Below are 26,960 nucleotides of genomic sequence, written 5' to 3'. Positions count from 1 at the left end.
GCAACATTAACATTAAATTTTGGTAATTATAAAACTATAATATTTATATATTATCTTTTATATAGACTGATGGCATAACTGAGACCAGAGTTAAGACTTGGATTTAAGTAACAGGCAGCTCTCCAAGCTCCTCTGCATATTTATTTTAAAGGCAGTCAAAGACACATTGAGCGTCATGTCTTCTTCTGTCCTGCGACACCCACCGCCTTCTCTGAGCGGTGCGGCTTCTGTCCCGGGACATCAGAGTGCTGGAGGGCCAGGAAGGGGTTGGCTGTGATGGTGCCCTGGCTCTGAGCGGAGGGCCCCTGGAGGTCCTGCCGCTGCGCCAAAAGAACACAGTCTAAATTAAAATTCCAGAGTGTTTCTTTATTTTGGTGTTCAAATACAATATTAGTTTTTTTTTATTGTACAAAACTTGATCAAGACGTGTGCACAGATGAAAGCATGGTGCCCACAAGTATAAAAAAGACTCAAAGAAAATGGTGCAAAACTTAAAAAAGAAACACAATGTCCCTGCACATATAAAAATAAATTAATACTTTGTATCCAGTCACTGTGAAAACATTTTGTCTGGTCCTAAGATCACACACACAGACTGAGGCTTCATTGGCTTTCCTTCAAACCAGAAATGGTCAGTCAACCATTTAATATTTACATCAATCACCAATGAGAAATGTACTATTTATTTACAAATTACGAGGTAAAAACTGTGTCACTGCCTCTGGACACATTATTTCTCCCATCTACACACAGCTATGTACAGCCACCCTCAGCCAATGATCAAGTAGCGTCTTCTAACATTTAAAAACAAACAGGTTATTAAAGGGGTTTTACAGCAAAATCCGACCGTATAAGAAATGAACAAAAAAAAACTATACACAGTAGTAGAAAATTTGAAATCACACTAGTTGGACTTTAAAATATATCATCTTACACAAACACTTTGAAATAAATAAAAAGCGCAATATAAAGTTGGCTTGGATTTTGAGAAATGCAGCAGAATAGTACTAGTACTGTTGTGTGTTGTGTAATTGTGTTGTAGCTTAATCACCAGTGGATTTTAGAAAAGGGCAAATGGGGTAGTTCACTTCTCCTCCGCCTTTAGGCACTTGGGTTTGGACCCTGACTGGCCAGTCCTGACTGTTGTGGGTCCATTTAAACGGGGCGCTGGTGTTGGCCCAAGGTCCTTGTAGGCTGGTCCTGCTGGAGAGGTAGGTACAGCAGGGGGCTCAATCAGCTCTATCAAATGTGATGATTTCCACAAGGTGAAACCAATGGCTCCATTACAGCATTACTTTCTCGTAGGAGTCTATTTATTTTTATTCATTTTTTTTTTTTTTTGCATTTCCATTTTGTTGCTGAGTGAGCCCCCTGTATCTTGCCCAAAAGCAGAAAAAGGCGCCTTCGGTGATGGTATAAGACTTGGCTCAATCACTTGAATACATACATACTTAGCCGAGGAGACAAAGGGAAAAGACTGCCGTGTATTTTTTTTTTTTTTTTTTTTTTACAAGCCTCTCCCTCAGTGTTCCCCTTGGGACAGCTGAGACAGATGTAAAACATGACGCTGCTACTTGTACGACCTGTCATAAGGAGCTGCATTTTCATATTCATGTAATACTTGACAGTTTTCCTTTGTAGTATTTTAGTGCTAGTGTGTGCTAGCTAGTGTGCTAGCTAGTGTGCTGCCAACTGCACAGCTCTGGTTAGCTGAGGCCCCTGAGAAAGTGAAGCAGCAGAGTAACCAGACAAAGTGATTTTAGGAGAACAGAAAATATGAAGAAATATATCAATACACCAGAAATTTAAAACAGACACATAATAAATGGGAGGTAATGGACAAGATTATGACTGGAAAAATGTCCATAGTAAATTTACCTGTTTAACAAAACAGAGACAGATATTACCAACACAATGACAAAATACGAAACTGAAGCAGCACTAAAACTAAATTAAAAGAAAATAAATAGTATATATTTCTCTAAATTCTTTCTAAACTGAAATAAACTATATTGATGTGAAAGCTTAGACCAGACTTAGGACTTGGATTTAAGCAACAGGCAGCTTTCCAAGCACCTCTGCATATTTATTTTAAAAAGTCAAAGACACATTGAGCGTCATGTCTTCTCCTGTCCTGCGACACCCACCGCCTTCTCTGAGAGGCGCGGCTTCTGTCCCGGGACATCAGAGTGCTGGAGGGCCAGGAAGGGGTTGGCTGTGATGGTGCCCTGGCTCTGAGCGGAGGGCCCCTGGAGGTCCTGCTGCTGCGCCTGCATCAGTTGGTAGAGCAACACCTGCTGCTGCTCCTGAGACGGGCACAAACGGAACCTTTGTTAGAATGGACGATGATGGAATTCAGATCAATGGACAATATTCAAACAGGAAAATATAATTTAAAATACAAGACAAATTGGATGGAAAAAATATTGTGCGTGTGAAAGTACAATGTAGCCTTTACATTTTTAGACTGAGGGCTGTTAGGTGCAGCTTATGCATCTCCACAGGCTTAATCCAAAAAACACATAAGAATGAGAACTCTACAGAACAAGTGATGCAAATATGAAAGAGGGTAAAAGAGGCCTTTGATAGAGCGGATGGCTGTGTGCAGTCTGACTACGCCCTGTGTGTGTGTCGTACCGCTGAAGGCTGTGAGGACAGCAGCTGCTGCAGCTGATGTTGATGCTGCTGCAGGAGGAGCCGCGCAGCGCTGCCAACAAAACACAACTTTAGAAACACGCACAACTGTCCTCACACATCAGCCCTCAGCAGAGGACGGCCTGCTTCCTATTCTAATACAAGTCACTACATTGCCTGCCATTGTTCACAACCCTCAAATGACATCAACACATACAGCTATGGCAATGACTACAAGTCATGGCTCACCTGGTCTTACTAGTGGCTGTGCTGCTACAATCCAAATCGTAAGCAAAGGGCAAAACCAGAACAAGAATGATTTCAAAAGGCAAAACACAAAACAAGGAATCTATTTCTACGACTGTCCTTTTTAGTTTGAACATAATACTAAAAGCAGTATGCGTACATGATATATCCAAAATGTTTCATTTCTGTATATACCTGTTGTTGACCGTGAGCGCCGCTGCTCCTGTACCACCTGGAGTCTGTATGACTCCATTCAGTGCTCCGACGATACCCCCCATGCCCAGAGCGGCCCCTGCCCCCAGTGCACCCATGAGCCCGGACACTCCCGTCCCTAAACCCCCCACCCCATTGATCTGAGGCTGGGGCGGGCTTTGAGACACTGAGGGAGGGGTGGACAGGGAGGAGGTGGAGCCACTACTGCTGTGGCCGCCACACGACGCACTGTCCTAAGGGGAAGACAGATACATACCAAACCCACTGTTAATGACAAACATTGACTGCAACCATACACACAATATACAGTCGCTCTGTACCTGAGCAGCAGCAGCAAGAGAGGAGTCAGCAGCTCCAACTTTGACATCTGTGAAACACATACATTCACTTTGCAGACTGACAGATATTGCATTTATATGCACATTTACATTTATATAGTACAATCTGGAATCAGAAAAACGTACTTGTTCTTAGACAAAAAGACAAATTTTTGTGCTCTTACATTGGTAGATTTTGGCACTGTTTTAAAATGCATGTTTATTATATTATATGGAATGTTCAATATGGAATGAACAAAGTAAACTCAAAATAATGCAAAACTTGCTTTAGATTTAAAACAAATTTAAATAGCAACCCTTTGCTTTTAACTCTGGTTTGCACTTTGGGCATATCTTGACCCTGACAAGGCACTCCTGTAAAGTGAAAACCATTTCAGACTTTATCAAAAAGCTCATTGTGAGAAAATCAAGGATTTGCAGTGCTGTTGACAAAGCAGAGTGGCTACTTTGAGCATTTCAATACAAATAAAACAAGTATTTAGTCGACTTATTATTTTTTTCAACTTTTTTTTTTTTTTACTACAGAATCCCTTCCATATTGCTTCATATATTTGCTGTGTTCTGTATGTATATAAAATGTAGAAAGTAGTAAACAAAAAAAAACAAAAAAACACTGAATGAGAGGGTGTGTCCAAACTTTTGACTGGTAGGCTATTATTATTATGATTATTATGATTATTATGATTATTATTATTATTATTATTATTATTATTATTATTATTATTATTATTATTATTATTAATAATAATAACAGTAATGATAACAATAATAATAATAATAATAATAATAATAATTATTATTATTATTATTATTATTATTATTATTATTATTATTATTATTATTATAGTATTATTCCCTACATTTTCCCAAAAATCCAACAATCTTGAAGCTGTAATGAGAATCCTGCATATTCCCACTTTAATACAGAACAACATGTGGCTTTAATCGCTACATGACATTGATGGAGTTGTTTACCGGAGGAGGCTGAGGACGGGGTGAAAGGCACTGATAGCTGAGCACTCAGGAGCTGCAGCCTCTCCTTCTTCATGGTCAGAGTTTTGATCTGCTCCTCCAGTCTGCGGTTCTCCTCCTGCAGTTGGTGCAGGGACTTCAACATGCCCACCACTAAGAGCGCAAACACATAGCAGTGCCTGAGTTAATACAACGCTCACAATACATTTTGTTTGGGATGAAGCAAAAAGGGCCTTTTGGAGCAGTTCATCCTTCAGGTCAAACATGATAATGTGCTCTTGTTTCTGTTCACAAACCTAGCGACTAATTAGACAGATGAACTCCACCAAGAGGTCAAAGGTCAAGATCAGCTACAGAGGCCTTAGCCCAAGCCTGCACATACTCAAGAACAAGTGGCCCAAAGGGGGAGGATTTAACCGTAGGAGCATAGACCTACTCCACTAAACAGCAGTTACCTTTGTAACAATTAGGTGACTGGTCTTTGTTCACTGTTCCCTTTATTGATCCTAAAGAGAAGTTCATGTACAGAAAAATACTCAAATGATTTATGCGTAAAATGTGCGTACATTTGGCTTAAGCTTGTGCTGATTGAAGTAATCTATTAACAGTAGCAGAAAGGGTCACATGACACATTAAATTAAAGTTTAATTTTTGTAGAACACTTTAATCTACGCAATTACTAAATGACACTAATAAAATTCAAATAGCAAATTTGAGTAATTTGCACAAATTGAAATTCTGACATGTTAAAGCATTTCAGGTGCCTGCATCTTTTTATTAGCTTGCTAGTTGTCACTTTTTGGAGCAACACGTTAACTGAAATGTTCTTAAAAGCTCCCATGGTTAAGGAGACACAGGAGAAGTGTGACAAATGACAAAATGGCTAGAAAACAAAAGGACTTCTAAAGTTGCACAATTTATGCAAATAACCTGGCTCATTAGTCTGCTGCTGTTTAGAATGTAGTAAATACACAGTCCCATTCCCTTCAGCAGTTTTGTGTTCTCACCGTCGCCCTGGGCTCCTTGCTGAAGCAGGAAGCTCTGACCCTCGTTCCACTGTCTCTCCAGGAGCTGCTCGATGCTGGTTGCCACCGGGGGCAGCGTCTCGCCTCCTCCCGCCCCTAGCAACCCAAGGCCCGGCCCCGGCAACGACCCCGAAGAGTCATAGCGGATCTGCAGGCCACCAATGGGAGAGCTGCATGGTGGAAGAGTGAGGGAGAGATGGAGAGGTCAATGGGGAGATTAACGACCAAACATAAATGTCAGACAAACATAGACACTGCTGGCTATAAAACTACATCAATTTGTTGTTACAGTGGCCCCTAATGAAAAGGGGCCAGGCTTTCTCTCTCTGTGTGAGAAAGAGAGAGCGACAGATCCAGAAACGGGACATTCAGGAGTGAGTGAGGCAGGAGGATGAAGGGACTGTTAATATACGATCAATTCTGCTACACTCAAGTTTGGACAATCTGCTGCGAATCAGGGACAACAGGCAGACACAAGTACACCACTGCTACAACTTCAAACAATGTATTCGTTATTCGTTTTTAACCATGTACTGTATTCTGGTCTAGGTTAACATTTTAAACCTATTTTAAATCTGTCAAGTGTTGCCTTTTCAAAAATTGTTTATTCTGATTTTATTTTATTTTATTTTTGTAGACACATTTGATTGTCTGTGTGTTCAAGATTTTTTTATTTTAATTTGTTTTGTTATAATTTGTTATAAGTAAAAATTTACACATTTTTGTTTTTACCTCTATGTATACAATCCCCTAACTGTATTAATTTTAAAATATAAACTGATGCAAATTAACAGTAATTTTAAAAACTAACCAACCTTGTTAAGTGATGGATCCCAAGCAAATCCATGCCCATAGACCCAAACCATGATGTAAAAAGTCATCAGGCTGTGCATTCATGTGGTTAATATGAACAAAAAAATGTAACTGGAGTTGAAGGATAGTTACCACCTTCAAAAACACAAGTTATTGTTGGCTGAGAGAGCGAGAATTGCCTGTAGCAGTGTGTGTGTGTGTGTGTGTGTGTGAGCGAGTGGTGAGCAGGCGAGGGGCCAAAGAGGGGAACAGCAGAGCGGGGGAGGGGTGACGGAGGGAGCTGTGAGGAATGTAAATGGGACCGGAGCATCTGTGTGTGTGTGTGTGTGTGTGTGTGTGCGTGTGTATGTGTGTGTGTGTGAGAGGGAGAGAGGCGAGTGTGCGTGGACGCACCGCGGGGTGGTCTTTGGAGAAGCTCTTATGGAAAAGCCCTGAGCTCCGACGCTGCTGCTGTTGTCTCCCACCTCTTGATCTGCAACAACACAACACACACAAAATCAATGAGAAATCTTCTAGAATATACAAAATAAAAGCATTTTTGCTCATAATAAAGTTTTTGTAAATTAGCTGTTTATTTATGGAAACAATGTCTATAGACATTGTTCTATCTTTCTGTGATATGCCAAACATTTCAAACTGTTATAAATTACATTTATTAATTTTGTTACAAATAATGCAGTGAAGTATATTTTTTATTTAAAATGCATAATTAAAAAAAACATCTAGTGTAGTTACAGACTGAACAACCCTATACTTTAGTAGAAATTTGAGAAAATGTAAACCTAATCTATACGTTTTATTTTTCTGTATTGCAATTCACTTTGCCAAGTGTACTGGTTGTTAATTTAAAATATAAACTAGATTGACAGTGCACTGTGCATAATGGAAAAAACTTGACATAGAACCCAAAAAACACACAAATAGCTTGGTGCGAACCGCTAATTCTACACAACGTCCAAACAGCTTTTCCTAAACTAAATTCACACAAGCTTCATTGAGCGTCTCTCTCGCTCCACTCTGTGTGACAGTCACTCGCCCTCCTCCCTCTGGGCCTTTGGCCAGACGCTTCTTTTCATTTTCTTCAGTTAAAGTAATGAATCACACATGCACACACAGCAGCACACACACTTTACATGTACACACTGCCACAAACTCCCCTCTACTTAAGACAGTCAATCCAGCTTTTAGCCCCACCGGGTCAGCACTCCAGCCCTCGCTCATGTCTTTGCAATGTCCTTTTCTCTTAAACTCTTTCCTCTGTCCAGATACTCCAGTGACAGAGAAAGTGCCAAAGTAAACAGGACACATGCACAGACACATGCATAGACACATGCACAGACACGCACACATGCCCTGGTAACACAGGGACAAAACTGCAGCTTATGTGGCTGCTCACACGTGCTGCCAGTCACTGGGTCCATCAGCTCACAGTGTCCATGCTGAGACCATCACATGATTGCTTCCCAAGAAATTCATGTGACACTGTCAAACCGTGCTAAATCACTTCTTCATTTTCAATTACCATCACTATGAACAATTCCCTTTTTAAATAGGCCAGTATGTACAGAACAATATACATTTTAAAACTTCAACTTAAATATTTACTTCCACATAGCTGGAGTAACTGGTTCCCTTTTACTGGTTTTACACAAAGCATCATTGTATGTGGATGCTCCTGTCTGTGTCTCTGAGCCGTGGCCTGCTGTCATTCAGCCTGATTAGTGAGTTGACCCCTGGGTCAGAGCAGCTCTGGTGACTGCTGACCGGCGGCAGGAACTACCAAACCTCTTCCTCCACCTCCTCCTCCTCACTCTCTCTGCTCCTCGCTTGCTCGGCACCAGATGTCTTGTATCAGGAAGTGGCTACTCATTATTGAAGCCATCTCCTACTCCCTCATCAGCCCTCCTGCACTGGACACACACAAACTCTCTCGAATGCTGCCAATAACAACACCAAGACAATAAGCTATAGAACTATATAACAACATACATAAACATATTAGCATGCTGTTTTTGTAAAGAGCAGCTCATGTAATTATGATAGATGTGATGAAGTGCGAGGGGCCGTGTATATTAACAATAGCAAGGCTTGTTCAATACCTGCAGGAGAGGCCTCAGACTGGGCAATGAGCGCGGCCATGGCAGAGTTTGGGTTGAGTCTGTTTCCGAACATGTGGGGGGGGGGCCAAGTTAAACACTGAACCGGGAAGACCACTCACCTGTGGACACATCAAATACAAGTTTAACTACTCATCAATTAAAACCACTTGTTCTATTTTTATCAACAGAAGCAAATACCACAGTTACAGTTTCACAAATTATATTTCAATGGAATTCACACATTAAATAATACATTACATTATTATAATTAAAAAAAAGAAAAAACATAATGAATGAACAGTCTAATAAAAAGCATGCTTGAATACGGCAGTGATTATTTACAAAATTATCCTCATAAATGTAAAAAAAAACCTATGATAAATATGCGGCTTTAGTAGTGAAACATACTATACTATACAAATGCAAATGTTACAAAATAAAAAGTAAATTATATCAGCTGCTCATTATCTGGTATCACATGGCGCTGCGAGCGCCTCCGCACCCCAACAGTACGTTGACATGCTGACAAAGTGTTTCTGATGCATAGCGTTTAATCCAATTAAGGCATTTCCCAAATAAGGACTGGGAAGTGAAGGGTGGGGTGTGAGGTGTGAGGGAAAAGGACCAGGGTGGAGCATTAAGAGGGAAAACCAGCTTTTAAATCATAAGAATATTTTACCTAAAAATGTCTATCTTTGGTCAGTAAAGATGTTTGGATTTCTCATATTATCAATATGAATTGTATGTAAATAATTAAAAAAAAAAAAAAAAATATATATATATATATATATACATATATAGTTGTGCGTATGTTATGTGTGTGTATATATATATATTTAAAATAAAGATAAAGATATATATATATATATAAACACACATATATACACACTTTTTTATTTTAATGACTGACACTTGCATGCTAAGACTAGTTTCACTGCTAATAATATTGCTCACACACTCGCTCACACACACACACACACACACACACCCTCACACACACACACCCCCCCACACACACACACACAAAGCTTTCAAAGCTTGTCAGTTATATGGCTGTATGGTTTGTATTTAGTCATACGGTTTTACTGTGCTTTGTTTACTTAGCAGTGCTTGTATTTGATCACATTTGGGGGGAAATTGCCATAATTTAGAGAAAATAAGAAAAAAAGCTAACAAAAGACACTACACCTTTATATGAATACCATTCATTAATTTGTACAAACATGAATTTAAATCCAAAAAAGATATGAGGCAAAAGATTTTTTCTAAATCCCCAGTAAATCAAGCACAGATGCAAATGCCCTGTACATGCTTTAAATAGGCGTGATATCCTATGCTTCCCTGGGCCTCTCCTGTTCGACGTATACTAACTGAGGGGGGCAAAAATGCACCCCTTCTCTCCCCTCCTCTCCCCTTCGCTCCATCCGTCCCACTGAGGCGCTTGTCTCTCGTCATTACATCACAAGACAACAGGGAGAGGGAAGTGAATGGGCTGCAGTTGGAGGGTCATGCAGAGCTTTAGAGCTCCATGTGTAAAGAAAAATATCCCAGTTTGTTAAATGTACTCAAAGGAAATTCATTTTCATTTACGTAAGAAAATAAAACCTCAGGCATAATTTTTGTCTTGTATAATAAAAATGACAAATAAAGAAATATCATTAAAAAAATTAAAAAATTAATTAAAAAAACACTTTATACATGTATTACAAATGTATTAATTGTAATGATGATTTATTTAATATTTCTGTCTTTTCACTGTAAATAACAATTATTTTAAAAAAGTAAAACACACATGTTTCCATTTGAGTGGAAAAGACACTCGGTGAGGTATTCCTCCCTATAAATGACCATTTATAAAAACTGCTCATCCTGGAGATACAGCACAAGGTGCTTATTAAAATGGGCTGCAGAATAATAAATACTTGAAGAAATGTGGGGGTGCTCTGAATTGGTTGCTCGGCTCGGCACAGGTGTATGCATCAGCCACACAAGAAAACACTTCACACAAGGTCAAGACTCACACGTTTCACACATAATTAACATGCACTGGATTAATAAAAGCATCGGAGATTTGGTGCAGGAGATGGCTAATTAGAGGGCTCTAGTTTATTTATGTTCCCACCGTTTGTCTAATGTAGAGATGCAGACGAGGTGTGGCTGAATTCCAGAGGTGGAATCAGTTAATTTATTATTAGAGCATTTTAGAATACTAATTAACTTTAATGACAATAATACATTGAAATTTACTACACTCTCACTGCTGAAATATTACATATTATATTGTAGTTTTCTGTGTGTATGTGCGTCGTGTTCAGATTCAGAGCATACTCAGATTACACTCATTGCCTGTTTCAACTGTTTTTTAAAAATAAATGAATTTGTAATTTGAAAATAATGTAATTTAAAATACATAAAAATTATCAACGTAGATCTGTGCACGTCTAAACACATGTGTAATAGTTACACAGTGGTTTAGTACCGTTCCAGTTAAATGCCTCTCCCAGTTGTTGTTTTTTTTAACTTGCAGTGACTATTTTTTGTAGCATGTAGACAGAGTGTATGTTTGTGGACTCACGTGTGTGGGTGCCGTGCTGCAGAGAGGGGCTGTGGCGCTGAATGGAGAGGGAGGGGCCAGTGAAGGCGTGGGCTGCTGTTGCTGTGACAACTCTGAGCCGACTCCACCCCCGGCGACAGCGGCTGCCCCCGACGACGACCCCTCAGCACCAGAGAAAACACCTGTGGAGAGGCACAGCCCACATCAGCGCTTCAGATATATTTTTAGACAGGGTATTTATTCTTTATCCTCTCAGAAGTGTGTCCTTGAAACAGTCAGAGCATTACATGAGAAGAGAATCATAAAGCAACTGGTTTGAATCGAGAAGACGTCAACGATATCATTGTCAGGGGGACTTATAACAACATGTTGTAAACATAGAGCTGCATTACCTGTGCCAAAGCAGATGGTACGATACACATAATACACTAAACTATAGACACACTCATCATAATAGAAAGAGGAGAACAAACATACTGACTGCGGTCTTGCCTATCACAATATTAACGGATTGCAGAGTTGTTACAAATACCTGTCTATATTTTCTCAGGTAACTACAGGTAAGATAGTCTGGTGAAACAGTTGCACACCATCCTGTCTCTTTGTGCTCCTATGGCCCAATGGAACATTAAACATTTAGATTAATGCAGATTTTTTTTTTTTTTTTTTTTTAGACATTTTCCAGTCGCTTATCTCCTGCCTTTCCTCGGCACAACCCGGTGCTTGCCCACTACCCAGGGACAAGCCCCCCCTGCCCCCCTTTGACCCCAACAGAGGAGGGGGAGCCAGGGCCCCTCGGTCCCACAAAAGCCTGAATGGCTCAGGGCAGCACACATTCACTGGGGAAACAAGAGATCTTTGTGCCAGGACGGGAGAGGCGAGCGAGGAGAGAGAGGGCGAGCGACAGAGGGGAGAGAGAGAGATACAAATGCTACATGGGCCGACAGACTATTTATAACGCTTTGTAATATGCACCAGAAAAACTGATACCAGCCGCAGCTGGATTAGAGCTGAACCAACAGTTAGCACAGTTTAACACAGTGCACAAAGCCAGCTCGTGCACTTCACAACTCCCAAGTTTGTCTTTTATTTGTTTACTCTATACATAAGTAATAGCATTTTTTACATTTTGTTTTAAAAATTCTCACAAAACTTGCAAATACTGCAAATCTGACCACTGTATAAAGGAATATAAATTTAATCGTAATTTAGAATTTTGTCTGTTTAATATAACGTAAATCAGAATAGTGAACTACGTATGAAATAGTAGTTTATACCACATTTAAATCTGCAACAAGAAGTGACCAATAGTCCATGAAGCCACATCACGAAGTAAAGAGAACTTCCTGGTCTCTTTTCACTCAGAGTCCGTTTCTGCATGTTTCAAGAATATTTACTGTGATTAGTTCAAGCTGGCTTTACCTCAACCGCCAATAGAACTTGTGTTTTAAAAACTTTGGACTAACAACTAACAAAAAGCTCCAATTCACTTTTACAGGGAAATTTCCATGTGAGTAGCAGGTCAATGCTGAATAGCAGGAGCGCGGCGTTTGTTTTCCAAATGCGGAGACAGTCATTTAATCACTGTTTAAAAGGGGAATGTGGAGACAAACAGTGTGGACATGGGGATACGTTTGGTATTCCCAGAAATGTGCATCTCCAGACACAAAACACACTCCACTGTAAAGAGACAACAGTGTGTCAGGAGCACATCACACAACTGTGTGTGTGTGTGTGTGTGAGAGAGAAAGCACGGCTCCGGTTATATTATCTCATATATTTATAGTATTTGAACAATTTACATCAAGTGGATTAATTCATTTATTTAATATTTTTATTTATTTATTTATTTTTGTTTTAAATAAATTGTTTCAAAATATGTACATATTAAAATATCTACATATGTGTGTTCATGTGTGAAGAAAACCGCAAACCAATTTAAAAAAAAAAAAAAGAAAGAAAATGAATACACACGAAGGGATTTAAATTATAATGAATACAATTTTACAGGTTTTCCCAATATCTCAAGTGTCTTTGTCATAAGCCGTCTGGAATTGGGTTAGAGGGAAAATTACCATATAATATTATAATCTAGAAATAATTGCAAGGCTTCACAAAGGAAGTATTCATAAAATTGATATTTGAAAAACTTCAGTTTCATAAATATTGTTTTAATATGAATATATTAGTTTTGTGTGATTTTAAACATACATTTCTGATAAAAACTAAATATATATTCTATTGCTACATTGTACAGACTGTTTACGCCACTGACTCTGCCAGCCCATCAGTGACCCCCCACAGTCAAACATTAACCTGGCCAAAATATAACCTCCACGGTAACACACACACACCCCCACACACACCCACACACACACACACACATTTATCATGTGGACCGTCTATGCTTATCCATCAGCACAGGGGACTCAGTGAATGAGACTGCGGAGGAGACGCTGAGATCCTCCCCATCACTGCCCTGCATTAACCTTGGGCTAAATATTTACAGTAGAAACAAGAAGCATGATTCTCACACACTCCAACCACAGCGCAGAACTGCTGCAGCTCCGTTGCACCAGATGTGGTTGAGACGTTTGCCATAGCACAAATACAATGGCACTGAAGAAACATTAAAGGCCCTAAATAACTCATTCTACTATAGAAAACAAGTGGAGCATAAGTGGATCAAAATATAGCACTAACCAGGCATAGATAATGAAAGTGTGCTAAATACAATGGAGTACATTATTTAAATTTTAGGAATTTTTATTTTGTCAATCTTGAGAAAGTCGTGAATAAGCCAACGCTTTTGCATATTTTCCTTCATAGATTTTGCTGAGAGAGATGCTTTGTCCTCCACAGACGAACTAACTGCATGTGCAATTAGGGCCGGAGATACAAAGTGTTGAGCAGCCAAAACATCAACAGGTTAGGATTCAGGAGGCAGGTAAGAGCACACAGGCGAGCCAGGGGAAACAAAAGGGTAATTCTGAAGAAAGAAGAGCTGTAGGATGTGGGTGCTCCAAGGGAACTCCGAAGCATAAAGACAGTTGCCAAGCAACTGAACACGAGGAAAAAAGAGGATATACAGACCACTTCCACGTGTGCGACAAATACCAGAGCTACGCTCACACAAACACCCAGTGAAAAGGTGTGTCCAATCCTACCATTTGTGATGGAGACGCTCAATGGTTATACCTTTCTGCAGAGAAGCAGTCTATATCCATTTATGTTTCATTCATCACCAGTCAATGGGGCTGGACAAAGAAGCTTGCACCACTGCCACTAATGTGCATTTGATCAAATGTTCCATGATCACACTCAGGTTTAGGGACATATATAACCGTATTACATAGGATTTAGTTTGTGCTTATGTCACAGCAGTGTGGTATATATTACACTTTACCTGGCACAGTTGTGGGGCCGCTGCTGTTCCTGAGGAGCGCCGGAGACTTCTGAATACCAGCGACACCCATGACCCCCAGCCCCTTCTCCCCTCCAGCCCCCACTCCTAATCCTCCGCTGGACGCTAAGCCGGGCCGGCCCGAGAGCGCAGAGGACACGGAGGAGGAGCTGTTGGCTGCAGACGTGGGCAGACTCAGGGAGGGAGCTGCTTCTGGGGGCTTCACATCTGGGCTGAAGCATGACCCAAAGCGGTTTCTCCAGTTTCCCTTCTTTTTCTTCTTCACTCCGTCGTCTGCTCCTCCCACCGCGGGACCAGAGCTGGAGGGCTGCGCGCGTTTAAAGCCCGTGGACCCACCGAGGCTTGTCGTCTCATTCGCTGAGTGACTGTGGGAATTTTCATACAGCTTCCCGCCCACTAAAATGATCAAAAAGCCGTTGTCAACAGCAATAACTAAACCTAAAACCATCAAATAAATCAGCAAGCATATATTTAACTACATCACCATCATCATTATTATTTAGTGTTGTATAATTGGCATTATTAGCTCCATCTATAATTATCTATACTACTGCATTGAGTCACAGCACCTGCAGAGGCAGTGGTTGCAGACATTAGAGACCCAAAGAGTGTGGTTGTCCCTTCTGAACCTGTGCTCTCTGAACTGGGTTTGACGAGGCAGCTGCTGAATGATGGAGGGGATGAGAACGTAGTGCCAGCTCCAGGACGCAACGAGGAGTCTGTGAAACTGAGGAAGTCGGATGAGCCAGACTGAGTCTTGTTGGCACTAGTCAACAGGAGTCCTAAAAGAAGAATACAGAATAGAATAAAATAAATATTTGTCAGAACATAACAAAATTGAGAAGAAGCAGAAAGAAATTAGGATGATCAAAGACAAAAAATTGCTCCATCAACAGAAAAATACATTTGAATAAAAAATGTCTGCCTTCTAGTAATAGATACACTTTAAATACTCCACACAGCATCTGCAGCTTTCTAGATCAAAGCGGCATGTTCAAAAATGAGGCAGAGGCAACATCAACCAACAAAAAAGTGTGTTCATTGCTCTACCCACTGCCCTGTGTGTAACAATGAAGACACAAATGTTCGGATCCCATTTCCACTCACACACCTGACAGGGTGTGGAGGTGGGGATGGTACAAAACACAGGGGTTCAGAGCGGCACAGGGCCCATTCAGGTCCTGACCTCCCCACATGGGCTATCTCTCACTGTCTGTGCAGGTCCACTGCCAGACGGCCACTGATTAGAGCAGCCTGAAGCACACCCACACCAACAGCTATCGCAACCAAACAAAAATAGACTGTTTGGACTAAGCCCAAAATGCAGTTGTATCATGATGATGGCACAGTGTATGTACTCACAAAATAGGTGTAAAATAAATTATTTTAAGTGCCATTTTGTGTTATATATTTTTTCAGTTGCTTCCATTTATTTTTGTGGGAGGTTTGTGTGACTGGACTCAATGAGCCTCACTCGGAGAGGAATATATAAGCAATAGCACAGTTAAAGAGCTGCATAGCTTTATTACATTTTAATTCACTTAAACAGTATTTGTGCAGAGGGGACTCATTTTTTCAAAATATATATTTTAAACAACTGCAGGTATCTCCAACTGCAGGTATCTCCAACTATTAACTGGAGGTTTACATTTCTGCTAACAGCAGGCTAAATCCCTATGGTAGGAAAATTTACATAGAGGGTCATTTACAGTCATTAATTCACCTTGATGGAAAGGCCCTGTGGAGGCCGACACAGATGTGGAAGAGGTTGCCATGGTGACCACAGCAGAGGGGAGGGGTTTCCCTGAGGAGGTGAGGGACTTGCGGCCACCCCTCTGTCCAGCCGCGTGAGTCCCAGTACTACTGCTGTTTTTCTTGTTCTTCTGCTCGGCAGCAGCCTTGCCTCCATCTGCACACAAACTGTCCTTGGAGCCACTGCCGGATAAGGTTGAGGAGACTTCCTGAAAGTTAGCGTTGGTGAAGCGTCCTGCGCTGTCCTCTAATCTCTTCTGAGAGGATGTGGGCAGAGAGGGCACTCCTCCACCTGCGCTGGTGCTGTTGTAATTCTGTGGGACCAAAACCAGGATAGACAAAGCGTTGATAAGAGAGGGAAGACAGGAAGGAATGGAACAAAGGCTATCTAAACAACAGCATCTGAAAAAGGAAGCGTCAAACATTCAAGGCAAAGAAAGTCATCCAAACATTAGATACAATATTTTAGTGACCTGTAGTGGGCAGGGTGCGCCTTTACCTTCTCAGGGACCATGATGTTTGGAAGAACCAGGGAGGGTGACATGTCCATGGAGCTCTTCTTGTGTTTGGGTTTGTGTCGGTCCCGTTCCTTGTGTTTCTGAACAGGGGGAGAAACAGAAGAGGAAACAGATGGGTGAAGCTGTCTGAGACATGAGTGCAGTTACGAGTGCAGACAGACAGACCTCCTATGAACTGCTCTTTAGACCTATGCTGCTAGTGTAAGAAGTGATCAAAAGAAGTTTGAAGAAAAGCTTACAATTTGAAATTTCATGAAAATGTTAGTGTTCACTCCATTACCACTATTCAAACAATGCCCAGGTAAAAGTTGAAAACAGTTAGTATATTGAGTGTCAATTTTAGGTGGAAAGTGGAGAGAAATGGGCCAAGGACAAAATATGTTTTGTGAATTTTAGCTCCAGTTTGAACATGTAGTTGTTACCATTGTGTGCATACGTCTGCACAAATCACACTGCTTCAATCTATGTTTGCCTCCTTTTCTATGATTATGTGTTGTTGTTGTTGTTGTAGTTGTGGATTAATCCATACTTCTTAAAGGCTTCTCAAAGACAGTACAGTCACATGACTCGAGCCAAGTATTTAAAAAAGCTAAAGCATGCGTTATTAGCTTATAGTTAGAAAAGGGCGCTAGTGTGAGTATGTGTGTTTTGAGTAGAGAGGGAAAGACGGAGCATTGAATTTCAAAGGGACTGTCTGAGATGAAAGCTTGAAGATCCACTAACACAAAGAGCGCGACGACAGACAGATAAAAAGGGGCAGGAGGCAACATGAATGCCGCACGCTGCAGTTTAGAGCCCACTCTAAGTGGCTCACGTGAGCCACACCAGGTCTCATCGATTCATCCAATCATATCTTCTTTCTTGGACCATCACAGCTCAATTTACACCTTCGCTCGCACCCCGAGGTGGCGACTGGGTGCCATTTGCACCTCATGCACCCATCCCGCACCATCACACCTCAGCGCACGTGTAGGGGGCAGGCAGGTGCATACAACTCACACACAAGCGCAACTGTGGGCACTCGAAAAGGAGCAAGCAGGAGCACATAGACAGTGAAAATATGCAGCAAGAGTCTGCAAGGGGCCGATCTGGAAGTGAAACCACCCCTCCCTCTCTTCCCCCTCCCCAGTGCTGCCCCAGGGTCTCAGTGTGGGACAAGCTTTCCAAGGCTGGTGACAGTTTAGCCATACTTCCTGCAGTTAACAGACACCAGCAGCTCATTGAGGAGATGGCAGCTCCAAAGCAACGCACTCCCTTTCTGTTTCCGCTGATGTGAGCAATACGAGTTTGGAGAGCAGATGGAGAAAACATGTTTCTCTGAATGTGTAAAATCATTAACTCAAGTTTAGTTTCTTAAAAAATGTGTTGAGAGCAAAATAAATTAGATGACAGCCAAATTATTGCCACCAATTTTCACAGCAAAGCAAGAACAGTTACATCTAATTTAACAGGTCTGATCCAGCCAAAACCAATTTCTTCTAAGCAATTCATTGAAGTCTATATCATACAAGGTTGCGTTTTGGAGAAAACTATGGTTATGCTATATTCTACTGGTGAATATAAACAGTAATCGTACACAAGGCTATAAATTAGGCCCCTGATTCGTTGCAAAAACAATGATAGTTGAGAGATCGAGGGGTCAGTTCTTGGGGATTCCCTTGTTGTTTTTCATTAACATTCCTAAGAAGGTGTTGACGGACGCAGGCAGCACAGAGGGGCTCGGGTAACGCACACGTATGCACAGAGCCAGAGCAGAAGCACCGGGCGTGGGAAACACAACAGCAAGACAATGTACCTCTGACACACCCTTATCAATCAGGTCAATTGATTATACAGGCAGGGACACTGGCTTTTAAAGTGTCCTCTGCCCTCTTTCTACACGGCTGACCATTAGCAGCCCCATCATTTGACATGTCGAAATGGCCTTTGAGGCAGGCCCGAGCTAATATATGAGTGGAGACAGGGGATGAGGGCCGTGTCAATTTATCAGCAATCCCTCCAACAATGAGCAATACAACAGTGGTCTGAACCCAGCTCTGTCTATGTCTAAGGCTGGTTGGTGGGCCCCCGGACAGGAGAAGTCCATCATCACCAGGAAATTTGTAACAGTCTTTCTCTTTGTGCTTTCAGGAGCCTATCAGGAGCAGAGGCTTTGTGGTGCTAATAACTAATATGAAACTAACTTTTAACAATTACACAGAACATGCATAAATACATTTGAAGTGTATCTCCCCTCCGGTGAAACTTCCAGCTTTTGACACCTTCTTCAGCTTCATTTTCATAAAAGGCAAAATGCTTTGACTAAAAGAACACAAAATACAGAAATAGTTGCCATTAGGGCTACACCATGAGAAAAAGATGATATTCGATAACTGCTTTGGTTTACGATAACGATATAAATGCATTTTAATAGAAAAAATAAAAAATAAAAATGCACATGCTTTCATTTACAAGAAAAACTGGGTCAAAATAAAAACTTAACAAAGACAAAACAAAGAACAAACCCAAGTCTAATGTAGAACTTAATCAGGAAAATCATGAATACAATTTTCTTTTTTTAATTAAAAAAAAGAAATCAAATAAATTCTAAAAACTTGTGGTGTTGTGATTAATTTATTTTCTTGCAATAACAATTACTAGTGTTTTAGTGATATAATGTGCAAACCTAGTCACCATTTTACAATTAGTCCAACTGGTGCCACTATAAAGCAAACGCTGCTAAAATGATTGAATATTGTGTATATTGTGTATATTGTGAACTGTCCCTGTCTCATTAAATAAACAAAACTGCGCACTGGTTACATCAGACCACAGTCACAGATAACCATTAATTTGCCTTAGATCAAGATGATTACAATAGCCTAAGAGCGCACATTTGAACACAATGGTAGTGAGGAAGAGGACGGGGTGAGGGTGCAGAGGGAGGAGGGGTGAGGAAGACTTGGGGAAACAGAGGAACAGGAAGTTAAAGGGAAGATAATCCTCCCTGGCCAGGCAGGAATTCCCCTGTGCTGTTTCCTGCTCGATTTTCTGACCATCCATTGTGAGTACGAGCGAGTGTGTGTGTGTGTGTGGGGGGGGGGGGGGGGGGGGGGGGGGGGCTGCTTCAGTTTGACTTGAGGGTCCACCACGAGGAGGGGATCCATCTGAGCCTCATATTTAGCTCTCTCTCACACACACACATACACACACACACAGATCTGCCTGACCTGCGATGTGGATACAGAGGCAGTGTGTCTGATTGAGTGAGAGGAGTGGGCTCTGACGAATGCAAATCAGCCACTATTAATAAAAGCCTGAGCCGCGACAGACAATAACCAATAAATGCCATAGAGCAGGCGAAACGCTGCATTTGGACCCAGCTAATTACTGTTTGAATCAAGTTAAATACCCATTGTTGTCTTTCATATTTACTTTGAAGTGGGTAAAATACCACTAAAATTGAGAAAGGTGGGGGGTTGTATTCTTGACTTGGTGTGTATTGTGTATGTGTATGTACTGTGTCTATGGAGTTCAAATATATAAAACTAAATTTGACAAAGATCAAACCAAAAATTACAGTTATGAAATGGTCAGTAAAACAACCTATTTTATTGATGATATTTTGGTTTATCAAGCAGCTACTACTGTCGCAGTTCCTACACGTCATGGCTGATTTTGCAAACACCGCGCCATATTCTTTTTACAAAGCTTAGGATGTACTGATCTGAAATATATGTGTGTGTGTATATATATACATATACACACACACAATATATACATATTTTTATATATTATAATACACAGCCAAGTTAAATAATACAATTAAAATAGTGACAATATTTTCACACATTCAAACACCCGTTCATCCTTTCGTTCAGTGATTTCTACGGGATATAGAAATCACTATGCAAAAAATATTTTATATGACAGATGCTCTTAAAGACTATACAATGACCAACAGAGCAGCTCAACTGAAATGCAAACCTGCACTAAAATAAATATGTACACACTGGGTAAAAATCATTAGAGGTTAATTTCGAAATTCTTTACAGTCTTGTCAGGCTTGAGGTTTGTAGTTTGAACAAAGGCCATATATGAACAGCGAATATTAAATGGTAAAAATATATGATCTAAGAAAATATTTTTACATGTCCGACAGGACTGATTAATGCGGAAAAAAAAATATTGTATCTGTCTTCAATTGTCACTGATGGGTAAAGATGCAGTGCCAACACACACGACTATATCATATTATACAAGTGAAAAGCTAGAACCAGATCTTTCATTGGGAGGCTATGATATCACCTTTCAACTCTGATTGAATAAATTCAAGGTCTTTCCTTTTGAATTTTGCAGCAGTATTGAGCAAATCCTACAGCCACACATGCAATCCAACTTCATAAATATAATGAGGGGCTACATGCATATCTTTGAGCTTAGAGCCTTATACTATTGCCTACAATCGTAAGATAAAATGATAATTATAACCATTTGTATACAATTGTGGTTGTTTCCACAAAAAATCCTTGAACGCTCCACATGCTTAAACAAATTCAAATGTGAAGTTATTATAGTTATTTAATTGCAAAAGCCATTTTTCTAAAAGGAAATACAAAATAAAAATAAATAAACACACAAACTTGTAAAATTACAGAAGGTGGAAAAGGCAGAAATGGTAATTCCGTGAATCGGGATGGACAATGGAGGACATGGATCATCTGATCTGAGTGTACCTTATGTTGGAGCCTACTGCCGCTTTGTGAGGCATGTAATGGGTTCTTGCAGAGGCACATTTATGGAGGGGAGGTATACACAGGACTGAGAGCTTACCTTGTTGTCCTTGTCTGAGGGTCTATCCAAACACTGAGAGGAAGAGTCACTTAAGCTTTGAGACCTACTACCACGGCCCCTGCTCCTTCGCTAAAAAGTAAAAAGGAACTCCACGTTACTGGATGAAGTTCACACATAAGAGACTTAAACCAAACCATTTAAGGATAATTTGAACCAAAAAAAAATACTTAAATAAAAAGAAAAATCAAATCAGACAAATAATAAAAAATATATAATTATTTTTAAAAATTATAGCAATTTTCAAGGCAACTGACATGTCAGATTACTAATATTTGAAAAACAAATTAAGATACCATATTATAATCAAGTCTAGGCATTGCACAAAATGAAACTGGGTAAAATAAAAGGCATCACTACTAAAATGAATGCATCATTTTGTGGTTTGCCTTTTCAATTTCAGCCAAGGCTGCTTTAATCTTGTATACAGTACGTTGCCATAGTGATAAAGAAGTGCATAATAAAATTATAGCTACATTACTTCCACACAGGTAATGGTTTTACACAAGCACACTTCCGCGCAAAATTACTTTTTTCAACAACTAGGAAGTCAATATTTCAGATTAACATAATAGGACTAAAAGTAATACCACTTTAAATTCAATAATTACACCACGTATAATTACGTTTATATGGCACAGATGACCCTGCCCCTCCTTTTTCCAACAGACCGATTAGAGTTTATCATACCATTTATTGTGTAAAAAATGTACTAAATTATGAATTATTAGGTAAAAGAAAATCTAATTGCAAAGGGGTATCTTAAACCATGAACACACTGCTCTCCTGAGTAGAAATGTTCTGACAAAAAATCTATGTACTCTATAGAACTGGAGTTTAAGCACAAAGCCAAAAATATTTAAACTGAAATGATTAACTTTTTTCAAAATGGCGTGTGAAAAAGTCAGGTCAAACGCCATATGTTGCTAACACGCCATAAACATCCATCAGGCTGATTTTATGAAAACCCTCAGCTAACAACATTGCTTTCTTCAACATTGATTCCCTCTCGTGCGTCGCTGTCATCCATACAATCCCAGCTTAATGACATTATGCCCCACCATCCAAAGCCATTCGCCCCGGATCAATATCTCAGCATGACTCCTTCCATCAGCATTTGTTAACATAGCCAAATGTCATCTGGCCCTCTGTGCAGTGTGTGTGCTGATAAAGCAAGTCCAGAGTCCCCATATGTAGCACAACAGACCAGGCATATTACACTGTGTTTGATATTGTCCCTGATCAAACGTGAATGATATTTTCACAAATACAGGTTGCATAGGTTTTAAATATATTGATGTCATTTGTTCAGCGTTTCACTTTGATGTTACACTGGCCATTGTCCAGAAGGTGCTCCACATTATGATACTTTGCATTCCCCAACACTCCTCAACATGATTAAAAACAAAATATAGGTTTTGTTTAAGTAAAATATGTCAGCGTGGCCATAGAAGAATGCTGTACAAGAGAGCAGAAGATCAGAGTAGAAAGAATAGCGTGTAATGAGAGATATAGGTGAAGTTCAACTGGGGAAGTGTAACAGAAATATGAAAAAAACAATAACGTGTGGAACAATAAATTAATATAGCCAACTCAAAATGGCGAGGCAAAACAAAAGCCCCTTTTACACAGAGCTCCGAGCCAGTGTGATTACAAGGCCACAGCAGCCAGCCAATAGCATGGATTCAAGACACCACTTTTTAGAAAAACAGTGGAATAAGAGCACCAGTTTGAAAAGCCTGTGTAAAAAGGGTTGTGCAGAAAAACTGGAGTGAACAAAGGTAGTGGAAATAGAAATGTATAAAATGAGCCTAGCCTTACAAAAAAGCAGTATATAATCCTAAAAATCTTCTTTTACAATTAAATGCATAGTGTTAATACAAGAATGACCTTCAAAATGGGCATAGTCTCATAGAAATTGTGCCCTTCCAATGTAATAAATAAAGCCAGTGGTCAGAGTAATTAAATTTTCAATCTATTCTTCAGCATTTGCAGAAAGAAGAAATAAGGCCAAACCAAAAATAATAGTAACATGCTTGCCTGGTTAGGAGCTATGTTATGTTTAAATCATGCCTTAGTAGATCACAAAACCAGGCGAAACTTACCAATTTGCTGTGGTGATATTTGCAATATCCACAATACTTGACATTGTCTGCATCTGATCCCTGCTCTTCACACAATAAGCCTGCGAACTGGGCGCTGTAGAAAAAAAGGCTAATTTCAACCAACAATTTACCGTGGATTTAGGAGTTTGTTTTAGTCAGTATAATCCATAAAACAAGATACAATGATAAAAGTTCTCTCAAGCTGTAGGCCACATCTGGACTAAACCAGGTATAACCCAGGACTAGAAAACAATTATTTATTACAATACAATGAATGGATCATATTATTGTATTTTTTGATCAATGTCATAATGTTGTTTCCTCTTCACACCTTAAGTTGTGTTTTGTTTCATTCACACATTTAACACACAAACAGAAAACACATACAGGAAGTGCTTCACTGTGCTTTAAACACCATATACCTTCACTAGAATCATCTGGATAATTTCAGCCCTGGAATTGCCAGTCCCCTATTAATTTGAAAACTACCACTGCATGACATCACAAGCTGGAATGGAGCATTTTGAGTTTTGGAGATGTAGACAGACTAGGTAGGTTAGATGAGGTAACAACATCATAACACGGTTTAAATCTCACAAGAGTCAATTTTGCACAATATAAGACCTGTTAAGTTGTGTACATGGGAAACTTGCACTACATGTATAGGCTGTAAATATCCATGACATTGTGGAGTCATGACTCTTGAGTGAGAGACTTCACAAACAGGCCTTGTCTTTGTCTGATGAAGTTAATGTGAAGCCAATGGGTCTCACCATGTGACGTGGAAGGCCTGCCGGCAGCCATGTTTGTTGCAGGTCATACAGGCTCCAGTGGCTGCTTTGCTCTCTCTGCCTTGGTCCTCACAAATGTAACAAGTCTAGGAATAGAAAAGAATATAGAGTACAAAGAATTAGAAAGATTAGAAATATTTCTCATTTACTCTGGTAAAGGTTAGTTCTGTCTTCAATTTTAAACTTTGAATTAGTGAGTCTTTTTGTCAGAGAGGAGTGTTTGTTTACCTGCTTCACTACACCATCATGTGACGCTTCTGAGGAGGGTTATGGGACGTGAAACATGTAAAGCAGGTAAACAAACTGTCCTGTGTGCAAAAACAACTGCTCATTCTAAGAGTTCAGTTAACCTTGTGCTTCTGCTCTTCATTTATAAATTCACCAAACTCCAACTAAAAAGTCAGAAATTATGTCATTTTTGTTATTTATTGTTCATTTTTTGTTGATTATTCTTCTCAAAAGCTAGACATGAAAGTCAAAAATAAAAAATAGAAATGTCAAAGTGATGGCCATTCAAAGTCCATTCTAAACTCTTATTGGCCTGTGATGTGAGTTTGTCATTACCTTATTGTAGCGGTCATGTGGCACTGACTGGAGCACAATGGGCTCCATAGTGGAGACATTTGCGAACTCCACTTCAGGTATGTAGAGAGCGCACACCACGTGGGCCCAGCCTGCAAACACAAGAGGGACCATCAGCTTTTTAGCACAAAAAAGGGAATAAATATCACCATAAAAAAGCATTAAACAGGGTCTAGACCTGGCATTAACATGCCAGTCATGGTTTTGACACCACCACATAATGCACATAAATATCTCGAGTTCAACTTTTCAACCCTGGAGTCGTAAAACGCTTTAATTTGTAAATTGTAGTTAATCTACCTAAGTAGTTGTTTATTGAGGCCTAACACACACACACACAGCTGCCTGTCAGGGAAGACAAAGTGGGGGCGGCGGAGTGACAGCAGGGCATGGCAAAGTGGCAAGAGAATTGACGACACGCCGAGGAGGAGTCCGCGGAGGTGAACCGGAGGTCAGCGAGAGGTGGGAGCCAGGCCCGAGGTGTCTGTTTTTTCCCCCATAGCGGAAACAAAAACAGGCTTAAACTTACAGTTGAACCCATGGCCTGCCTTTGACCTGGTGAACGGGACGGTGGGAGGAGGGTAGGGGGCGGGGCGGAGAGGAGGGAGCGAGTGTGAAATGGGGGCATGTTGTTGTTTTGAAGGCCCTCCAAGAATCTGGAAGAGGCCTATAAAACAGGACTATAAAAGAGGCAAAGGCTTCCTACTCTAATCGAGCATTCACGCTCTTAACCCTACAAGCGTTAGGCCTCTGATGACCTTCCCTTGGTCTCCCCTCAGTTGAAATCATTAACTCATTTCCCTCAACTGTAACCACAAAGACATGAAATATAGACAGAACAAGTAATATAAAATATGCACATTGATCTTTTGGCAAAAAAAAAGAAAAGTAATTTCATTTACCACTGCACAACCACATCACTCTTATCAGACAGACACCTCAATGAAACTCAACAAAAGCCAAAAGCTGGATGTGCTTCAGCATGTAGTTTTTCACTTATCATCATTTATCATTAACCATAAAAAATGTAGGTGTGATATTTAACTTGAAAGGCCTGGAAACATACCACAAAGTTGTTGAAAATTGCTTGCGGCTCTTAACAGCATCTTGAAAAGAATTTAGGGTGATGCATGTCAAACTAACATAGAACATTATTCTTAGGGGAGAAGTATTTGGTGCACCAGTGTCAATGGTATCTGCAACCCAATATTATCAAGTATTAAAACCAGGCCTCAGCGTGTCTTATATTTAAGTAGGTTTAAACAATTAAACAGAAATTTAGTTCAGACTTTGCGGAAGAAAATTTAATTTTTTTAAATGTATTACTTTAACCCAATAAAAAACATCATTATTTTATATATCATATCGCCTTGCCCTAAGTTTAAGTGTTATAGTCATCAGTTACTACCAACTTTCAATCCATCTCCCCACCACAAGTAAAAATGCAAGATCAAATGCCCGTTTCAAACTAATCCCATCAATCTACTTTATTACTGTCCCACCTGAAATAACAGACACTACCACACAGATCAACAAGTGAACTCCGGGTGCAGGGGAGAAAAGAGAGATGGTGATAGAGAGATGGGGAGCCAAAAAGGCAAGAGAGAGGGAGAGCGGGGTCATGGGAAGGGTAAAATAAAAGAGAAAGTAGTAAAACGGTGTGTGTTAGTCTTGTCCTGATGCCTCCCTGCAGGCCTGGACACAATCCCACAGCTGTGCTCCCCTCCACACACACATACGCACAGAATATTTACAGTCTCCACCGAGCTGACCCCGCGGTGAACCCTTAGAGACGACTCCTCACAGGCCACGCACTATACCCATCCCGGGACCGCCCCCTCATAAACATACACTCACACACACACACTCGTAAAACATGGACGGTACAGAGCAAGAGAGGAGGCATAACTCTAACCTGCGAGCTCACACCACTAAAAGTCCATAATGACAAAACAAGCCACAGTTTGTGAATGGGCAAGTGTGAGATGAGATACCTCCGTTATCCGTCCTCTTGAGGGCTCCATCCTTGTGTGGACACAGCTCACATCTCTGCAGGTAGAATAG

At 40.3% G+C, this 26,960-nt stretch overlaps 1 protein-coding gene across 1 annotated transcript in view; it reads right to left on the bottom strand.

The window, feature by feature from the left end:
- Positions 1 to 345: 345 nt before the first annotated feature.
- The window catches only part of mllt10 (MLLT10 histone lysine methyltransferase DOT1L cofactor), a 34,703-nt gene continuing 8,088 nt past the window's right edge, over positions 346 to 26,960 (bottom strand). Inside the window, 19 exon segments of the mRNA XM_033985510.2 lie at positions 346 to 2,306; positions 2,638 to 2,707; positions 3,076 to 3,326; positions 3,414 to 3,460; positions 4,407 to 4,556; positions 5,411 to 5,598; positions 6,635 to 6,713; positions 8,341 to 8,422; positions 8,424 to 8,459; positions 10,916 to 11,076; positions 14,301 to 14,714; positions 14,888 to 15,100; positions 16,042 to 16,384; positions 16,570 to 16,668; positions 21,401 to 21,490; positions 23,524 to 23,617; positions 24,297 to 24,400; positions 24,879 to 24,988; positions 26,891 to 26,945. Coding sequence (XP_033841401.1) covers positions 2,118 to 2,306; positions 2,638 to 2,707; positions 3,076 to 3,326; positions 3,414 to 3,460; positions 4,407 to 4,556; positions 5,411 to 5,598; positions 6,635 to 6,713; positions 8,341 to 8,422; positions 8,424 to 8,459; positions 10,916 to 11,076; positions 14,301 to 14,714; positions 14,888 to 15,100; positions 16,042 to 16,384; positions 16,570 to 16,668; positions 21,401 to 21,490; positions 23,524 to 23,617; positions 24,297 to 24,400; positions 24,879 to 24,988; positions 26,891 to 26,945 — 2,775 coding nt within the window. The 3' untranslated portion in view covers positions 346 to 2,117.

Source organism: Periophthalmus magnuspinnatus, chromosome 20 (assembly GCF_009829125.3).
Source record: "Periophthalmus magnuspinnatus isolate fPerMag1 chromosome 20, fPerMag1.2.pri, whole genome shotgun sequence".
NCBI lineage: Eukaryota > Metazoa > Chordata > Actinopteri > Gobiiformes > Gobiidae > Periophthalmus > Periophthalmus magnuspinnatus.
This window is presented reverse-complemented; position numbering and strand designations above follow the sequence as displayed.